Source organism: Geotrypetes seraphini, chromosome 2 (genome assembly GCF_902459505.1).
Source record: "Geotrypetes seraphini chromosome 2, aGeoSer1.1, whole genome shotgun sequence".
Lineage (NCBI taxonomy): Eukaryota > Metazoa > Chordata > Amphibia > Gymnophiona > Dermophiidae > Geotrypetes > Geotrypetes seraphini.
Genome location: NC_047085.1, coordinates 264,829,161 through 264,849,136, shown reverse-complemented (window position 1 = coordinate 264,849,136; position 19,976 = coordinate 264,829,161). Strand labels below are relative to the sequence as shown.

General features: G+C 43.9%; 1 protein-coding gene across 2 annotated transcripts in view; it reads right to left on the bottom strand.

The window, feature by feature from the left end:
- The window catches only part of C2H22orf23 (chromosome 2 C22orf23 homolog), a 69,504-nt gene that overhangs the window by 12,240 nt on the left and 37,288 nt on the right, over positions 1 to 19,976 (bottom strand). For both annotated transcript variants that reach the window (XM_033933846.1, XM_033933847.1), the window contains exons 5-6: positions 6,769 to 6,903; positions 3,136 to 3,236 (exon numbers count right to left, since the gene is read on the bottom strand). In XM_033933846.1, the coding sequence (XP_033789737.1) occupies positions 3,136 to 3,236; positions 6,769 to 6,903 (236 nt within the window). The remainder of the gene's footprint in view (positions 1 to 3,135; positions 3,237 to 6,768; positions 6,904 to 19,976) is intronic.

Here is a 19,976-nt window from a genome sequence, read left to right as displayed (position 1 = left end):
CTAAATTAACAGAAAACAGGACAAGTAGGGGCTTAGGGAGTTACTCGATGTGCTTAGACTCAGAGTGAGGGAGATATGTGCTAAATGCATTCTTGAAGAGGTGGGCTTTTACTCTGGATTTGAATAGTTCCAGGGATGGAGCTTGATGTACTGATTCAAGCAGTTTATTCCAGGCATATGATGCAGTAAGAGAGAAAGTGCATAGTCTGGGACTGGCAGTAGAAGAGAAGGGTACAGATAAGAGAGATTTGCATGATGAATGGAGTTCCTGGGGAGGAATGTAAGGAGAGACAAGAGAGGAGAGATATTGAGGAGAGATATTGAGAAGCTAAAGAGTGAATACACTTGTTGGTCAATAAGAGGAGTTTGAACTGTATACAGAAGTGGAAGGGGAGCCAGTGAAATGACTTGAGAGGGATAATGTGAGCATAGTGACTCTGGTGGATTATAAGTCATGCAGCAGTATGCTGAATGGATTGAAGGAAGGACAAATGGTTAAGCGGAAGACCAATGAGAAGTAGGTTGCAATAGTCTAGGCGAGAGGTGATGAGCGAACACCTCAATACCTGACTGGGACTGAACAGCCTATCACATCCACCATGTGCTGGAGACTGAGAACTACTGGTTTCTGGGGACTGCGCATGGTTATAGCCAACTCAGAATTCAGAGGTTCTCTATCTGCACCTGCTGGTCAGAGCACATAACCCATCTGTGCATCGATCTAGAGCAGTGGTCTCAAACACGCGGCCCTTGGGCCGCATGTGGCTCTCCAGATTTTATTTGCAGCCCGCGGTCTGGACTGGATCATTATCTTCCTTTTGGAGCAGCAGTGTGTCTGGCCGGCTCATTCCGTTCAAAGCCGCGGGTTGGCGGCTCCTTGCGCTATCCACGGAAGAGCCGGCCAGACACGCTGCTGCTCCAGTGGCGTACCAAGGGGGGGGGCGGTCCACTGTTCTCCCTAGAGTGCGGCTCGTCTAGAGCAGTGGTGCCCAACCTGCTTCCCTTCCCTTCTCAGGCCGGCACCGTGTTATTTGATCTCCCTGCTTCTCTTCAGGGCCGACCAACTCTCGCCGCCCGACATCAATTCTGACATTGAGAGGACGTTCTGGCTAGCCAATCGTCCTTTCCAACGTTAGAATTGACGCCGGGCGGCGAGAGTTGGTTGGCCCCGTGGAGAAGAGAAAGAGGGAGATCTTGGCCTGTTCCCGATGGCGGCAGTGGCAGCAGCCTATTCCCCGGCGGCGGTGGCGTGGGGGAGGGCAGGAAGGAAGGAAGAAAGAAAGAAGGGGGGGACAGGGAGCCAGAAACAAAGCAAAAAATGGGACACAGAATCAAAGAAAGACAGACATAGAGAAAGAAAGAAAAAGTTGGGAAAGGGAATGAGGTCTGGAGGAGAGGAAGCATACAGGAGGCTGAAAGAAGAGAAGAAATATTGGATGCATAGTCAGAGACTGATGAAATTACCAAACAAAGGTAGGAAAATGATTTTATTTTAAATTTAGTGATTGAAATGTGCCAGTTTTGAGAAAGAAAAGATATTAAACTTTAAATGTGAGGGCTGCAGAAAAAATAGAGCACTTGGAGGGCCGCAGAAAAAATAGTTAATGTCTTATTAAAGAAATGACAATTTTGCATGAGGTAAAACTCTTTATAGTTTACTAGTCTTTAAGCCCGTTACATTAACGGGTGCTAGAATAGATGTGTCTGTCTGTCTGTCTGTGTTTCTTTATCTCTCTCTCCTTGGCCGCTGTCTGTATCCTGTCTCCCCCCCCCCGAGCAAAGCTGTCTGTCCCCAGCACACCTCCCCCTATCTCTCCATGGCCCCTTCTGTCTCCCCCCAGCACACCCCTCCCCCCCAAAGCAGCCCCCTTTCCCTCTCCCTCTTTCTCCATGGCCCCTTCTGTCTTCCCCCCCAGAGCAAAGCTGTCTGTCCCCAGCACACCTCCCCCCCAAAGTAGCCCCCTTTCCCTCTCCCTATCTCTCCATGGCCCCTTCTGTCTCCTCCCAGAGCAAAGCTGGCCCCAACACACCTCCCTCCCAAAGCAGCCCCCTTTCCCTTTCCCTCTCCCCCTGGCTCCCAGTATTGATCCCCTTCTTACCCTCCCCTCCATCCCGGCGTCTTCTGGCCTGCTCCTCTTCAAAGCAGCCTGCGATCTTGGTGGCCGGCTTTAGCAAACCTAGCAGGCCGCTCTCCAACTTGGTAGCACGTTTCCTCTGACGCGATCCCGTGCGTCAGAGGGAGCGTGCTACTGAGGTTGGAGAGCAGCCTGCGAGGTTCTTTAAAGCCGGCCATGATCGCAGGCTGCTCTGAAGAGGAGGATCAGTGGCGGCGGCGGCGAGTGAGGTGACACGGCGAGGATGCGGGCAGGCAGCGAGTGAGAGGCAGCGGCGAGTGAGGGCGGGCGGTGACGCACCGAGGACAGGGAGAGAGCAGTCGTGCGCCTTCAGCCCCCGCATGCGCCATGAGGTTAGAATGTTGCCACAGAAGCACACCTCACGGCGCCACACCTCACAAATTTTCGAGAGCGCATGCGCACTCTAGCGTTTTATTATTATTGATATATCTTTCCTTTTAACTGTTAAAGGAAAGTTTTATAAACTATAAAGAGTTTAACCTCATGCAAAATTGTCATTTCTTTAATAAGACATTAACTATTTTTTCTGCGGCCCTCCAAGTACCTACAAAATCCAAAATGTGGCCCCGCAAAGTGTTTGAGTTTGAGACCACTGATCTAGAGGGATGCTATGGAATTCTAGACTTGTTAGCATTGGTTATAATAGAACTAAACAAGTTGATCTTTCTGAGTCAGTCTGTGCCTTTTTCAGGAGTGTCTGGTCAGCAAATAATTGAGAAGGAAAAAGTAAGAGCTCTCCCTTTAATACAGTTATCAAAGTTTTAATATAGAACCTCCTGCTCCTTTTTATGCAGCAGCAATGTGACCGATACCCATGCATTTGTTCTTTACAATTTTAGAATTCATTTAATGAAGGCTGTGCATGTGAAACCTAGAAAGAATTCACTTTTGCTGAAAGTCAGATGCTCTGATTACATCCTCTCCCTGTAGTTTCTGGTCCCTTGCCATCCTTCTATCTTTGCCACATGCACCTATAAATGCTACTACATGCAGAACTTACCTGGGAGATCTGTGTTTGGATGATTGTTCGATAGCTCTTTCCTTGTCCCAAAGCTTCCATGTCAGCCAGGAACTCCTGTCTCTCCCGGATTTCATTCACCACTGGTGAGATAGAAGGAGAAGCCTAGAGTTAGGGAACAGACACAGTGGCTATTGGTGCTATGTCGTGCACATGAATTTTCTCACAAACGCACCACCAGTGTCCTAGCCAGACAGTATGGAAAACTGCAGTACTCTCACCAGCATCAATGACAACAGACCACCAGACGATCACATAGCACTAGTAGTATAAAGACTTAAATGCACAAATAAAATTACAATGCTTGATGTGGCCATGTTTTGCCTACAAGGCTGTGTTGGGGACATCTGTTGACTAGACAAAAAACAATCAATAAATAGATGTCACTGGAACGCATAAAATGAATCCTGGAATGCTTTTTTTTTTTTTGCATTTTTAGTGTTGTTTGAATGGTTTAAGTAGTGATTTTTAGCAGTTCCAGGAGGCGAATCAATATCTCTTGATTAATAACTTTGTTGATTTTTATTATGGAATTTTTAATAACAGGGTTCTGGGACACTGATCCACCAGAGCAGGGGTAGGGAACTCTGGTCCTCGAGAGCCGTATCCAGTCGGGTTTTCAGGATTTCCCCAATGAATATGCATGAGATCTGCATGCACTGCTTTCAATGCATATTCATTGGGGAAATACGGCTCTCGAGGACCGGAGTTCCCTACCCCTGCACTAGAGCAAGATAGATAGGTATAAAAGATTTTTCTGTTTCATATAAAAAATTACCAGAGAGGCAAGTGGAATTGGGATAGACGTGTCCCCACTAAGTTTAAATTTAAGAAATACCTTCCTTCCTTTTTTCTGAAGTAGTGCATCCAAATAAGTTTTTCCTTTCTTCCACTGTCTGCAAGAGGCACAATAGTTAAAGTATCCAGTGGTTGTATGTTTTCTTTCAGGCTGGTGAAGTCCAAACTATTTCTTGTGATTTTTCAGGTCCTGTGTGAACTGCTGAAGCTGACTTTTTTCTAGCTAGCTTGCAGAGCTGCCAAGGGGACAAACCTCCCATGTGGGAGATTTGAGGCTTGCCCTATGCTGTCTATATCTCTACCCTATAGTGCTGCCTCGCTCTGTTTACATCTGCCAAACCTGGTCTACAGCTTCACCCCGCCCACCCACTGTAGTACCAGTGGTAACCTCCCCTTCTAGCTGCAGCAGGAGAGCCCTTCCTAAAATGTCATCTCCTGCTGCCGCAGATCCTGCAGATGGGGTACACTGGGTGAGGCCTAACTACAAAATAAGGGAGTTTTTCCCTTATTTGGTATTTAGACCCTGCCCAGTGCATTCCAGAATGTACCAGATGGATCTGACTGCTGGGCAGGATAGACCACTGGTCTGACCCAGCAGCGGCAAATCTTATGATATTATGCTCAGGAGGGAAGGATGCCTATTCCTCTTCCTTCCATCAGGCTTTGTGGGGGTGGGCCAGAACTACCTTAGGTCACCAAGGAAGAATCCAAGATGGGGGGAGGGGGTCTGACTCGATCCAGCCCCCCCACTGGACCACAAGGGTTTTGTCTAGGTTTGGGGTGCAATCAGGGTCCACTGGACTACCAGGGCCAATTGTGAGTGGGGTCAGGAGGGGGGTCTTCCCTGCCCTGCTTCAGGGTTGGTCTTGTCTACCAGCCTGGGGGGGCGGAAAACAGGTCCCCATCAGGGGTACATTGGAGGAAGGGTGGCAGTCTTTTTTATTTTTTTTCATCAATGCATTAGCCAATCAGTACTCAGGCACTGACAGGAACATTAATGCAGAATAGTGAGCAGCAAATTAATACTGTAGATGGTCTGCGCATGCGTTTGGTGTTCGTTTTTGCTGAGGGGGGGTTACTGGCCCTGACTCTCCTGCTCTGGAAGGGCAATCCCTGGTGTTTAAATGCAGGTAATTTTTGATTCTCCTGCTCTCTGCCGCCCTTCCCTGCAGTGCAGCCCTGCTTTAAAACCATGGGCTCGCACTGTGGGGAAGGGTGGCAAGAGCAGGACTCGACTGGAAGGGACGTTTGCTGTGCCTACTGGCCCCGACTCTCCTGCTGTTGAAGGGCAATCCCTTTTAACAGCAAAACCCTTCTCTGATAGACTTCTAGGTAGTCAATACCTTCTCAGCCCTTTTATTCATTAATTGCAAATGCATCTTGAGTGTTTGCTGCGATCCCCGGCGGCAGCAGCCTCTTTAAAAGCAGGCAATTTTTGATTCTCCTGCTCTCTGCCGCTCTTCCCCGCAGTGCAGTCCCACTTTAAAACCACAGGCTCACACTGCGGGGAAGGGCAGCAGAGAGCAGGAGAGGCGGCAAGAGCAGGGCTCGACTGCAAGGGACAGAGAGCAGAGTGGCAGAGATGGGCTGCAGGGCTGGGATTTCAGGCCCAAGGTCAATAGGAAAGGATGTTTGCGACTGGTCCCCAGCAGTTGCTTCTTGTGTTGATTAGCCGGCCCAGTCGGTTTCAAAAATGTCTTTAGTGAATCGCGTCCCTGCCTACTTTGCATGCCATTTCCCTAATTTGCATGCATGGATTGGAATCGGATTGGCATAGAGGTAAGTGAATCGGGCTGGAGTAAAATCAGGTCACAAACCGATCGGTTTGCTTAGTGAATCTAGCCCTTATTGAACTTCTTTGTTTTACGTAGTCTTTCCTCTCCCTTTTCATATGTAGGAATAACTTCAGAAAAAACTACAGTCTGAACAATAGACTTAAGGCCCTCCCCAAGCTTCTGGAGTGCTCTCTGTGGTACAAACTTGCTATTGTTGGCCAGGTCATTTGTCCCCAGGTGGATTACAATATCAATATGAAAATCCTTACTGTCTTCTCTGACCATATTCAGTATTTGGTTGGTACTTCTGGTAACCGAGGACCCTGGAAGGCATTTCACTAGATTGGGCTCCTTGAACTGTGGCTCCTAAGTTAATGCCTCTTTTTAATGGAGTCTCCTAGCAATAAGCATTTTTTGCTTTGTGCTGATCTGTAATTCTTTTGAGGATGTCCTTTGGACTGAGTTACATTCCTTGTCTTGGCTCCACCTCAGTACTTCTTTTACTCAGCATCAGAATGCTCCAATGCAGCAAAGGAATTATAAAGGGGGCAAAAATTGGAAGGGCAAATGCCTGTGAGACAAGTTGTAATCTACCCGAGTTTTCAAGAAATTTATCAAATGATCTAACTAAACCTGATCGACCCTCCACAGATCCCGACACATACAACATCTATTAACCATGTATTCTCCCTGGAAATGCCCAGGCCAATTTTTGTTGTAAACCGCCTAGAACTGAAAGATATTGGCGGGATAGAAGACACCAATGTAATGTAATATGAATGATATTGATTTTATTAATTAATTTATAGATTTGATTGTTTTATGTTTGGTCAACAGTTGTTCCTGATGCAGCCTTGTGGGCAAAATGTGGCCATGTCAGATATTGTGATTTTGTATTTGGGTTAAAGCCTTTATACTACTACTAATTTGTTATCATCTGGTGGTCTGCTATCATTGCTGCAGGTCATATGTTGCAGATCCCTGTCTCTCATTTGTCTCAAACTGCCATGAAAACCCCAAAGTCCTGATGCCCTCAACTTACGTTCATCAAATCTATCTATCTCTGGCACCTCTTCTTCAGTGGGAGCAGGCTTTCGTGGTTCTCGCTTTGGTTCTGGTATGTCCTTTCCAGTTGCTAGAATGTTCTGCAATCTTCTTTTCTCTTTCTCTAAATCTCCTGCAGACATGATGTAAAATATCTTATCTATATTGTAAAATAAATCACCTAAGTAGTTTCTGCTCTCCACTGGTTCAAGTATACCAGTAGGCACCTATCTTCTTCACTCTTTAGAGAAGGGCTAGAGAGCATTATTCTCAACATACTGAAGCAGTTGGGGGTCTGTCATGAATTCAGGGCTCATGATCTTCCAATTAAAAGTGTTCTTGTGCATTCTCAGGACAATATGAAGCTTAAAATGAAGCCAAGCTGCACTCTGACCTTAATTCTAAATTGAAGTCTCTGTGCCAGTGTAATAATTGATATTTGACTGACCAACTGGCTTGATTTTTTCAGGACAGACTATTCAGTCCTGAGCTCTTGCTCCTTTTTGTAGATAACATAACTGGCATTCTCATATTTGCTCTTCATAGTTTATAATTTACTACAAAATAATTTTGAACCATCTCCTCATGTTGCACAATTATTATAGTGACAGCCTCAGCCAAAGGACACATATTGCAGATCCTTCCAGAACATAACATATTTGTTCCCCAAATCTGCAACAATAGTTCCTCTTTTTTTATGCCAAGGAAAGCTAGATGCTTTCTGAAAATGACATGGTCTAACTGTAGCCCTGAATCAGGGAAGAGAGAGGAGGGAGTCCTATGGAAGGGTTTGCAATTATTGCCTCTTTTTAGAATGGCCCTGATGGATGGCTAATAGTTAGGGATTCAGTTTCATTTATTACCAGCCATCTTCTTCTTTCTCTATCAGCCAACCCAGCTGTGGACAGGAAGTGATGTAATAAATGATCTGTGAGAGGACTTCCATAGACAGAGAGATTTTCACTGGTAGGACTTTGCTGGGAAATTGCTTACAAACTTGGGAAAAGGAAATACTAAAGCTAAATAGATAAGATCATGAACTTATTTTATGTATTTAAAGTACTTGATCACTTAGCAAGGGAGTTTTAGGGATAGGTTTTTTTTTTCTTAGCATAGGAAGTCTCTGTTAGTGTACAATATAGGCTATTTTAAGGGACTATTTTAAAATTGGTATAGTATCAGTATAAAGCACAGCTAATAGGTACAAGCTTTGCCCTAGACCCCATCCCATTACTAATTGTAATGCAATTTTGTCCATTTATTTTCCATATACACACACAATATACACATCAGATATAAATTCTAAAAACTGACACATTTCAATCACTATAATGAAAATAAAATAATTTTCCCTACTTTTGTTGTCTGGTGATTTTATTTTTCTAATCATCTTTTCCCAGTTTCTGGTTGCACTTCCTTCTGTCTGTGCTCTTAATTATGTTATTCAAACAAAGAGAGAAAGTAAATGTGTTAATAGTGTAATTTAAAGGAATAAAAGACCCTTGGTCTTGAAAACCTAATTCATTATTTATTTTTTACATTATTTAAATCTTTTTTTAATATATTAACAACTTTTAATTCATTGTGTGCAAAAATATGAAGTGAAAACATCACTGAAATTTTAAAACATACATCCACATATTCATAATATTCCAAAAGGCACTTAACGTTATGTTGGAATGGTGCAAAGAAACCCAAAGAAGTCCTTATAAAGATCAGCTGTATAGTCCTTCAATCAATCTGTTGATCCGATCCTTTTAGGCCAATTCAGTTCTTTAATCAATTAATTTGTCCAATCTTTTTTGGTCCAATCTTTAAAGTTTAATCATTGATCCAATCTTTTAAATATCTTTTTAATCCAATCTTTAAAGTCTAGTCCTTAATCCAATCTTTAAAGTACAGTCCGTTCTAGTCCTTAATCCAATATTTAAAGTTCAGTCCATTTAGGGCTAGATTCACTAAGCAAACCGATCGTGTACCGATCGGTTTGCAACCCCTTTGTGATCCGATTTCCCTCTGACCCGATTCAGTAACCTGTGTACTGATCAACCTCTGACCTGATCCGATCCGCACATGCAAATGAGGGGAAACGGCATGCAAAGTAGAAAGGCAGCGATTCACTAAACAGAAGGAAGACCGATTGGGCTTGCCGATCTGAAGTGAAGCGACTGCAGAGGACCAGTCGCTTCACTTCTTATCGACTCTCCTGCCCTTTAAAACCACAGGTTGGCAATGTGCTTTTGCAGAATACATAAAAAAGGAGTTCTTCCTTTTTTATATATTCTGCAAAACGCATTGCCAGCCCGTGGTTTTAACCCCCCCCCCCGCTACCCGTGCCGATGCCCGCCCCCGTACTGATGCCCGCCTCTAAGGCAGGAAGGTTCCCACTCCCTCCTACCATCTGAAAAAACCTGATGTACCCCCCAAACAAACAGCAGGAGGGATGCCAATTCCCCATTCTGGTCCCCTCCCCACCCCCCTCTCCGTACCTGTAATGCAGTAGGAGGGGTGCTCAATCCCTCCTGCTCCAATGCCTCCCGCAATGTTTATGAGGCCTTAGGCCCCGCTCCGGTGCATCGTGTGATGCAAGGGGAGGGACCTAAGGCCCTGATTGGCTCAAGCGCCTCGGGCTTCTTCCTTGGGAGGGGCCTGAGGCATCTGAGCCAATCAGAGCTGAGCGATTGAGTCAAAGAGTTTGCATGCAAATGATTTGTACTTCCATGCAAATCCTTTGCATGCAGCAAAGATAGTGAATTAATCGTTGTTTCAAAATAGGCCAGAAATCGGCCAACAGAGATTGAATTGCTATCTTTAGTGAATCTGGCCCCTAGTCCTTAATCCAATCTTTAAAGATTGGATTAAGAACTAGACTTTAAAAGATTGGATCAAGGATTAAACTTTAAAGATTGGACCAAAAAAGACTGGACAAATTAATTGATTAAAGGACTGAATTGGCCTAAAAGGATTGGATCAACAGATTGATTGAAGGACTACACAGCTAATCTTTATAAGGACTACTTTGGGTTTCTTTGCACCATTCCAACAAAAAGTTAAGTGCCTTTTAGAACATTATGAAAATGTGGATGTATGTTTTAAAATTTCAGTGATGTTTTCACTTCATATTTTGCACACAATGAATTAAGTTGTTAATATATTAAAAAAAGATTTAAATAATGTAAAAAAATAAATAATGAATTAGGTTTTCAAGACCAATGGCCTCTTTTACAAAGCCGCGCAGCAACAGCTCCGAAGACCTTTAAATCTCTATGGGCTTTGGGGCCATTAGCACAGCTCAGCCGCTAGCGTGGCTTTGTAAAAGAGGCTGCAAGGGTCTTTCATTCCTTGAAATTACACTATTAACACATTGACTTTCTCTCTTTGGGTGACATTACACATTTGTGAGAGAGGTTTTTTTTTCTTTTTTTGATACTCTCTCAATTATGTTTCTAGGGTCTTCTTATCCATTCACTGTTTTTCTCTCCTTCAATTTCTGCCTTGCATCCATCCATCTTTGGCATATACTTTTAACATTGAACTTTTTTCCATTTTTCTGCTTTCTTCTCAAAATCTACTTTTCCCTCCCCATTTCCATAGTCTGACATCTTCCTTTCCCCCCTTCCCACAGTCTGGCATCTCTCTCTACTACTACTATAATTATTAATTATTTCTATAGCGCTACCAGAGTCCCCTTCCTTCCCTTCCATTCCCTAGTCTGCCATCTCTCTCTTCCTTGAGTCTTCTCTCATCCCCTCTCCTCAGTGTAACATTTTTCTCTCCCTTCCTCCTTTCTGTCCCCTGTAGTCCAACATCTCCCCTCCCTTCCTCTTTTCTGGCCCCCTCCCAGTCCAACATTTCTTTCTCTCTTCCTCCTGCATGCTTCCTCTCCTCCGGCCCTCTTTCCCTCCCTCAACCAACATCTCTCTCTCTCTCTCCCTCCATGAGTCCAACTTTTCACTTTTTAAAAATCCCTTTTTAAAAAATTTGTTCATCGCATTGAATTTGTGATAATGCGTTTTAATCAAAATTTTATTAAACTTGAAACTTGACCCAGCTGCCTGCCTTCAGGCAGTTTGTCTTTCTAGAGGAACACTGCTCTGTTCTTTTGTCTGTTGGCCCTCTTGTGGTGCAAGATCTTGGTGTCTGACATCAAGTGGGTGGCGTAAAAGTTGGCTCTTTAATTTGCGCTACTCCAGTGAATGAAGGACTGGTGGCCAAATTTCCTCCTTACCCAGCTGGACCTGACTGCCTGTCTTCCAGCAGGTTGCCTATCCACAGGAGGACTGCTCTGTTCTTTTGTCCGTCAGCCCTCATGTGGGGCAAGATCTCTTCTCCTAATATTGATTGTTGGGATCAATAAACTGTCAGTTATCCAGCACCCATGGTGATTAGTAGATGCTGGCTAACTGTAGTTTCTGGTTGCTTGAGCATTACTCTAAAAATAGTTTTGTCAGCCTTCCCACCTCACTCTCTTCCTCTATCATCCCCCCACCATTGTAGGTCCAGCATCTGTTCCTCCCTTCTCACCTTCCTTTCTGATCTGGTTCACTTTCTCACCCCACACCCCACTTATGGGTCCAGCATCAATCTCCCCTCCCCTTCACCCTGCTGGACCCCTAACCACACATACTTCTAGTGCACCTCCTCCTTCTGGGTCTTCCCTTTCTTCCTCCCTCCATGCAGGTCCTGGACTCCCTCACTTACCCGAAGCAGCAGTGGTAACCAGTTAGCAGAGGCAGTGCTGTAAACAGTCTGCTTACAGCCAGTCCTGGGTAGGGCCCTAGGAAAGGTCTTGTCAGGGCTGGCCATGAGCAGCCTGTTTACAGTGCTGACTCTGCTGATTCAGGTAAGTGAGAGAGGGGGGTTGGCGGGTTAGGACCGCTGCTGCTGCTTTGGGGTGAGTTGGCGGGTCAGGACCGCCACTACTGCTGCTTCAGGTAAGTAAGGGAGAGGGGGAGGGAGGGGGATTGGCGGGTCAGGACCACTGCCGGCTGCTGCTTCGGGGGCTATAGAAAGGAATGGAAAAGGGGTTTCTGTTCAGGATCGCCACTGCTTTAGGAGCTGGAGGGAGGGATGGATGGAGGGGGTTTGTCAGGTTAGGACCACTGACAAAGCTGCTTTGGGGGCTGGAGGGAGGATAAGTTTTTTGCCGGTTGGGTGAGAGTGCCAATTGCTTGAGTACTAGATAATTGGGATTTTACTGTATTATTCCAGCAGTTCCTTCCCTTCATCAGGAAAATAATCTTGGACAGTTTGATTAGGATGGACCCCTCCTTGTTGTAAACTGTTGTGTTTTGGCTGTATGTCTTCATGGAAATATGAGCTTGTACTTTGCTCAGGGATGGACAAGCAACACATGCACCTAATCCCACCCACTATTAGTCTAGCAAATGGGGTTAGCCTCAATGTTGAAAAATCTTCCAAAATTCTAGGGGTCATCCTGGACAGCTCACTGAGCTTTGAAGATTATGTTAACAATTCAGTCTAGAAATCTTTTGCTACTCTACAGAAGTTAAGAAGAACCAAACCCTATTTTTTCCATCAACAGTATAGAGTACTATCCTGTCCTCACTGGACTACTATAATGCACTACTCTTGGGAATCTCAGTGAAATCAATGAAAAAAAATCAAGCCGATACAAAACAGTGCAAGACTCGTATTCTACATATCAAGATTCAATCATGTCACACTGCTCCTTATGGAGTTACACTGGCTCCCACTGGAAAAACGGATTGCTTTTAAGTTATACTATATAGCATTTAAAACTCTAAAAATGGAGATGGTCCTGATAGCGTCCCAAGATTCACTGAAATATTAGGCAGATCTGAAGGTCACCGCAATTCAAACCGATTGACTCTACAAGTATAATTTGTATCATTCCCAATTATGATGGATATAAAATACAAAAAATCTCACTGCAAGTCTCTTAACTATCAGATTGCAAATGTTTGGAACTCACTTCCTACAGAGATCAGAGTTACTACTACATACATCATGTTCTGCAAATATCTGACAGCTAACACTGTGATTGTCTCTGAAACCACTGATGAGTGCAGACTGTATCAAAGTGTGCTAACTTTAGTTGTCAAAAATTATCAAAAAAGAGTCAGGAGAATGAAATTCAGAGAATGACAAACACAACCAGAAGAACTGAACATTGCAACATGTCTTTGTTTTATTAATTTGGTTGATTTTATGTATATTTTGTTGTACTGCAGTTAGATCAGTGGTTCTGAACCCAGTCTATGGGACATGCCTAGCCACATGGGTTTTCAGGATGCCCACAGTGAATATGCATGAAATAAATTTGTATGCAATAGAGGTAGTGCATGCAAATTTATTTCATGCTTATTCATTGTAGATATCCTGAAAACCTGACAGGCTAGGTGTGTGTGAGGACACATTAAGAATCCCTGATTTAGATGTTTTGATAAGAAAATTATAAATTTTGTTAAATTAAAAAAGACAATTTGAATAGATTGTTCAGGCCAAAAGATTATATTTGGGTTAAAAGATTATATTTTTCCAATTTAATTCAATTATGTCAAAATTGTGCAAGATATATGGAAGGAATGTTTCCACCAAAGAAATAAAGATGAAAGCCAGTTCTTGTATCATTTCTTCTTGGCTTGTCTTACTTATCTTTTAACAAGGTGAAACTGGGGATATGAGCTCATTGCTTGTAAAGGTACATTTCTGTCAGGGCCTAATCTGTCCAGGGCTGAAGATCGGGTTGAATTTTTTGAGTCCATCTGAGCACCTAGGGATAAAGTCAGAAAGTCTGGTGGTAATTCTGATGAAACAGATTCTAGATCCTCAAGTTGAAGAATGTCAGCAGTCCTGGTTATTTAGCAGATTTTTTATTAGTACAGATACAGGGGTTAGGGACAGTCCAAAAGACTGGAGAAGAAGATACTCCTAGAGTCAAAATAGGTAATGAGCTTGAAGAAAAAATTAGGCTCATGTCATGACCTGATACGTGTCTGGAAATTACATATAACAATAACACAATAATAATAATAATAACTTTATTCTTGTATACCGCAGGCAGACCTAGTCACATCAAGGTTCATTCGGAGGACGCTCAGGGACATAAACTTTACTCACAGCTCACATACAAAATCGTGTGATTATAACAATGTAAAGGGTGCTCTCAGTGTGAACCATCAGCGATAGGAGTCCAGCCATGCCATGATGAAGACAGAAGGAACTCAAAACCAAAGCCTGAGACCAATGTGATTTGAAGAATAAAATTACCAGACAACAAAAGGTAGAAAAAAAATAAATTTTATTTTATATTTTGTGATAAGAATATTTCAGATTTGAAATATGTATCCTGCTAGAGCTGGTATTAGACATAACTGGGGACCGCAAAGTCCAGGCTGTACTTCTTTAACTTCCAGCTGGCTTAGGGCTCTCTCTCTCTCTCTGACCAGGGAGCAGTTGCCCTAGTTGCACTCCCCTAACACTATTCCTGCCATGTATGACTAAAGTATTCTGTTAGCTTGATTTTTCTATGTAGCATTCTGTAGTAATTTGGTTTGTTCAGTTTTCACAATAGTGGAGGGGATATTTGTGAAAGGGAGGGGAGACAGGGATTTTGTTGATCCTTTCTCTGTATTATTTGTGTTTATAAAATGACAATTGTACAGAATATTGTTTCTTTTTATACTTTAATAAAATAAGTTCAGTATAAAATCATAACTATTTGAGGCTTGTGCGGATGGGATCTGACAGTTTGCAGGGCGAGAAAGGGGCAGGGATGGGGACGAGCTCATGAGGATGGGGCGGGAATGGTGATAAATTTTTTACCCATGTCATTCTCTAATCAAGAACCTTCATCAGACAAAAAAAAGGCTATTTTCTGTGACTTTTTGAGGATTGTCAACCTCCAAGTTAAAATATCCAGCCATAAGAAGATATAAGAATTGGGGTTTTTTTTTCTAGAAATTACCTCTGGAGGTCCTTGTGTCTTAACCTGCCATTTATGTTTAAATCTTGTTTATTAAAGTGGAAATAGGGTTACCATATGGCTCCAGAAAAAGGAGGATGGATAGAGACATCTGGGTTTTATTTCCATTGCTTTCAATGGAAGTAAAACCCAGATGTCTCAATCCATCCTCCTTTTTCTGGAGCCATAAGATAAACTCTAAGTGGAAAGCAATCAACAACTGATACATCATACTCTTATCATAACAAAAATTTACGCCATCTTGAAAACCTTCAGTGCAATCTAGGAGGTACATCTGCTATTCATAGAAACAACAATCCCCTTTTCCCCATACCCAACCTCACCTCCAAGCACTCCTCATTCTCACAATCAAACAAGCCATTATAAATTTAACAATCTACTACATGCCTTAGGAGAGAGTGTATGCCAAAAGTTCTCCCAAATTTGTAGACGAAGGCCCTGGGCAGAGTTCATATTTGAAACCACAGTGGAGACAATCACCTCTGCACAAATACCAGCAAAATCCAAAGGAAAGGAGCAGAGCATGCCTGGTCTTCAAAACACTCTTTATTAGCAACAAATATTCTCTAACATCTGACAATATGCATGTTTCAACTTCTGACACATGACATTCTTCCTGATGTTTGACAACATGCATTATTCCAACTTCAAACCCCATGCTATTTTTGAGGAAGACAATGAAATTGTGACTAAAGAAAGAATCAAAATGAAAACTGAAAAAGTGAAACCCTCCCAAACCACTGCATGGCATCTTAAAAAGAGGAGGTCAGCTGCAAGAAAAACAATTGAATAAAGGGACAACAATTATTCCGAAACAAGGAACATTGAGGTCCTTTTATTAAGGTGTGCTAACCGATTTAGCGCACTCTAAAGATTACTGCGCACTAAGGGCCCCTTCTATTAAATTGCACTAGCAGTTTCTAGCGCAGAGAGCTGTGCTAAATGGCCCGTGCTGCTCCCGACGCTCATAGAGTTCCTATGAGCGTCGGGAGCAGCGCAGGCCATTTGGCGCGGCTCTCTGCGCTAAAAACTGCTAGCGCAGTTTAATAAAAGAGGTGGTAAATACCAAGATGCCCATAGGAATGTGATGGATGTCTTAGAATTTAGCATGTGCTAAATCGGTTAGCACACCTTAATAAAAGAACCCCATTGTGTTATAAAAAGGATTCTATATGAATCTACCTCGTGCCGGGCTATCATAAAAGCTAAACCACTAGGCGTGTAATCATGAAAGTAATCCTAGATAAGAGTTGTAAATGAAACAGCTGTAAATGAAACAAATATCTTATATAATATATAATAATATGTATAATGTATAAAAATTAAATCAGTTTAAAAAAGGGGAATATAAAAGGCAACGAGGCCAGCTGTGGAACCTAACCTGGTGAGCATGTTGACTGAAAACAAAAACAGAATGCCATAGCAATAAAAAGGCAACGTAAAATGAATAAAAAAATAAGTCAAAGTGAAAGGACCTCCCCACCGGATTCAGTGTGGAACCGTCTGGAAACAAGAACTAAAGCATCTCATAAAGTTGCGTCTTTGCGAGTTCTGAAAAAAATGTATATGTAGATGGCCTAGAGCAGCGATGGCGAACCTATGGCACGCGTGCTAGCTGTGGCACGCGAAGGCCTTGCAGCTGGCACGCGGGAAGGTCCGCAATAGAGAGCTGCATGGGTCACGGGAATCCCGTGGGGACGCCTCCGAGGGTCGCGGGGTTCCTGCGGGGCTGGATGTACTAAGTCGCGCGGCTTTTCTCCCTACCTGCTCTGCTTGTAGCACAGAGCCGAACGGAAGTCTTCCCGACGTCAGCGCTGACGTCGGAGGGAGGGAGGGCTGACGTCGGGAAGACTTCCGTTCGGCTCTGTACTGCAGGCAGGGTAGGTAAGGAGGAGTAGCCTCGCGGCTCGAGTGGCTACCAAGGGAGGGGGCGGTCCGCCCCGCCCCGTGTGCAGCACAGACGGCCAGGTCCCCTTACTTTTGTGGCGCTAACCCGACCGACCGACAACAGCCCTGGTCTGACAAACCTCCCTGCCCTTAACCGCGAATCTAAATTACCTTCTTACAGCAGCTGTAAGAAGGAAATTTAGATTCGCGGTTAAGGGCAGGGAGGTTTGTCAGACCGGGGCTGTTGTCAGTCTGTCGGTCGCGGAAGCACCACAAAAGTAAGGGGACCTGGCCGGCTGTGCTGCACCCGGGGCGGGGGAGAAGGAGGGGGGAGAAGGACGCTGAAAGCACTGGGGAAGACAAAGGGGTGAAGAAGGACGCTGAAAGGCCATGGGGAAGACGGGGTGGGGGGAAGGACACTGAAAGCATTTGTGGAAGACAGAAGGGGGAGAAGGACGCTGACAGGACATGGGGAAGACGGGGGGGAGAAGGACGCTGAAAGCACATGGGAAGACAAAGGGGTGAAGAAGGACGCTGAAAGGCCATGGGGAAGACGGGGTGGGGGGAAGGACACTGAAAGCATTTGTGGAGGGAGAAGGAAAGGAAATGGGGAAGAGAGAGTGGGGAGAAGACACTGGCAGGGAAGAAGACAGAGATGCCAGACTATGGGGGGAGCGGAGGGAAGAAGATGGGTGCCAGACCAATTTGGAAGGGGGGAGAAAGGGAGAGGCACAGTAACAGAGCAAATGGAAGACGCAGAAGGAAGAGAGACAGTGGATAGAAGGAACTGAATGAGAACATGAGGAAAGCAGAAACCAGGCAACAAAGGTAGGAAAAGAATTCTATTTCTTTTTTTTTTTGCTTCAGGATAAAGTAGTATATTAGTTGTGTTGATAAAAATTTATAAACAAAAGAGGCTCTGGTAGAAACCCGTTTACAAAGTGTGTATTCTTCCCAATTAATATTTCCAAATTAATAAAGTCTTTTTGCTTATTTGTAAATGGGTTTCTACCAGAGCCTTTAATTCATTAGCATAATTAAATGAAATAACTATTTCTGAAGTTTATAGGGACGGGCGGGGACGGAGGGGATTCCTCACGGGGACGGGCGGGGACGGAGGACATTCCTCACGGGGACGGGTGGGGACGGAGGGATTCCTCACGGGGATGAGTGGGGACGGGTGGGATTCCTCACGGGGACAGGTGAGACTTTGGCGGGGACGGGTGGGGACGGGTGGGATTTCTGTCCCCGTGCAACTCTCTAGTCCGCAATTAAGATATGCAGCGCGGCGGGAGGCGAGTGTGCCGGTGTCTGCTTTGCAGCTCACCTGGCAACAGGGCCGGACTGGCCATTGGGAGGACTGGGCATTGTCCCGGTGGGCCGCGGCCCATCCTCCTGTGCTGGCTGCAGTCCTGTGAGTGGATGTTTAGCCTGCCTGTCTTCCCCTTAGTATCCTATGAGCCAGGCAGTGTGTGAGGGGGAAGTGGGGGGAGGAAGAGAAGCTTCACACTGAGTCTGTCACAGGAACTCAGTGAGGCTGTAGTGTGACTCCACATGTGACATCTGTAATCAGGAACAGTTCCTAGTGCTCCCATGCTAGAGAGGTGAGGATATGGGGGGATGTTAATGTGTCTAATAATGTGCTCCTCTGTAAAAACCTCTGTATCTTCCATGGGGGACATGCTAAATTCAAGGAAATAAAAAAGCTGCTTATGATGATTGCATAGAGAAGTACAGTAAGCTGAGAGGAGGGCTGGGCTCTCTGTGAACAATCAACACACTAATCCTCTGCGCTGTACTTTAAGGAAAACTCAATATAGCAAAAAACAGTAAAGTGTATATGTGGCCCTTCACAGTGCTTTTGTAAACATCATAATAAAATAACAAAGGCTCCAATAATGAAAAATAAAAGTCCTTTTCCAATACACTCAGGTTGCACAAGTCTGGTTTTTACCCGGACAGTATATTTTTTGACCAAAACGGATGTCTACAATTAGTAAAATTCCCCAATCACATATTTTTTTATGGGGACGGATTTGTATACAGCACTTCATTAGATTTTTTTTATTATACAAATTTTATCTTTTTGTAGACTTGAAGTCTTGAACAAAGAAAATGAGTACAGCAAAAAAAGCAAAAACAGATAGTGGAAGACCATTCCAAGAGGCCTGGACAGAGACATATGGAGTGATTGAACGCAGTGGGAAAGCATTATGTATTATTTGTAATGAAAGTGTTGTGTCTCGCACATCAAGTGTCAAACGTCACTTTGAGACCAACCATAACAGTGTTGCTGAACTTGGTTTAGCTCAAAGAAAAGAGTTCCTTGTAGGAAAATTAAAGCAATATCACTCCCAGTCTCTTAGTTTTAGCAACTATCTTTCAAAAACTAATCATCTTACAGTTGCCAGCTTTCAAATTTCACTGTGCATGGCAAAACATGGTAAGCCCCTCTCTGATGGAGATTTTATCAAAAAGGCAATTTTGGCTGGGAGTAATTCACTCTTCCATGATTTCCAAAACAAGGATAAAATTGTGCAGCGCATCTCTGAGATGCCGCTAAGCAGAAATACTGCAAAAGATAGGGTTCTGCGAATGGCTGCTGATGTTAGTCAACAGCTTACTTGTGACTTACAAAAAGCACCCTTCTACTCCATGTGCTTGGATGAAAGTACAGATATTACTAATCATGCAAGACTAGCGCTCATTTTGCGTTATGCTACTGGTGACATCATGAGAGAAGAGCTGGTAAAACTGCTGTCTTTGCCTGGAAGAACACAAGGGATAGATATCCACAATGCTGTGATGGAGGCTTTTTCATCACTAGACATAAGTCCAGAAAAAGTGGTTTCAGTTACTAGCGATGGAGCACCTAGCATGGTGGGAACAACATCAGGATTCATTCGTTTCATTGCTAAGGAAGCAAAACATCCACTGATTCAATTTCACTGCATAATACATCAAGAGGCTCTCTGCGCCAAAGAAAGCAGCAAAAAACTTGACGATGTCCTCAAAGATGTAACAAAAATGGTGAACTTCATCATGGCGCGTGCTCTTAATTTTCGACAATTTCAAGCCCTTCTTGATGAGGTTCAGGCACAATATAACACTTTACTGATGTACAATAATGTCTGGTGGCTGAGCAGAGGACGAGTGTTAGAGAGATTTGTGGCCTGCTTGGAAGAAGTTAGGCTATTTATGAACGAAAAGGGGGAAGACTATCCTCAACTCACCAACATGGCCTGGCTTACCAACCTCATGTTCTTTACAGATTTTACTAACCACTTTAATGCACTAAACAAAAAATTACAAGGCATAGGAAAAACAGCAGAAAGCATGTTTAGTGACAT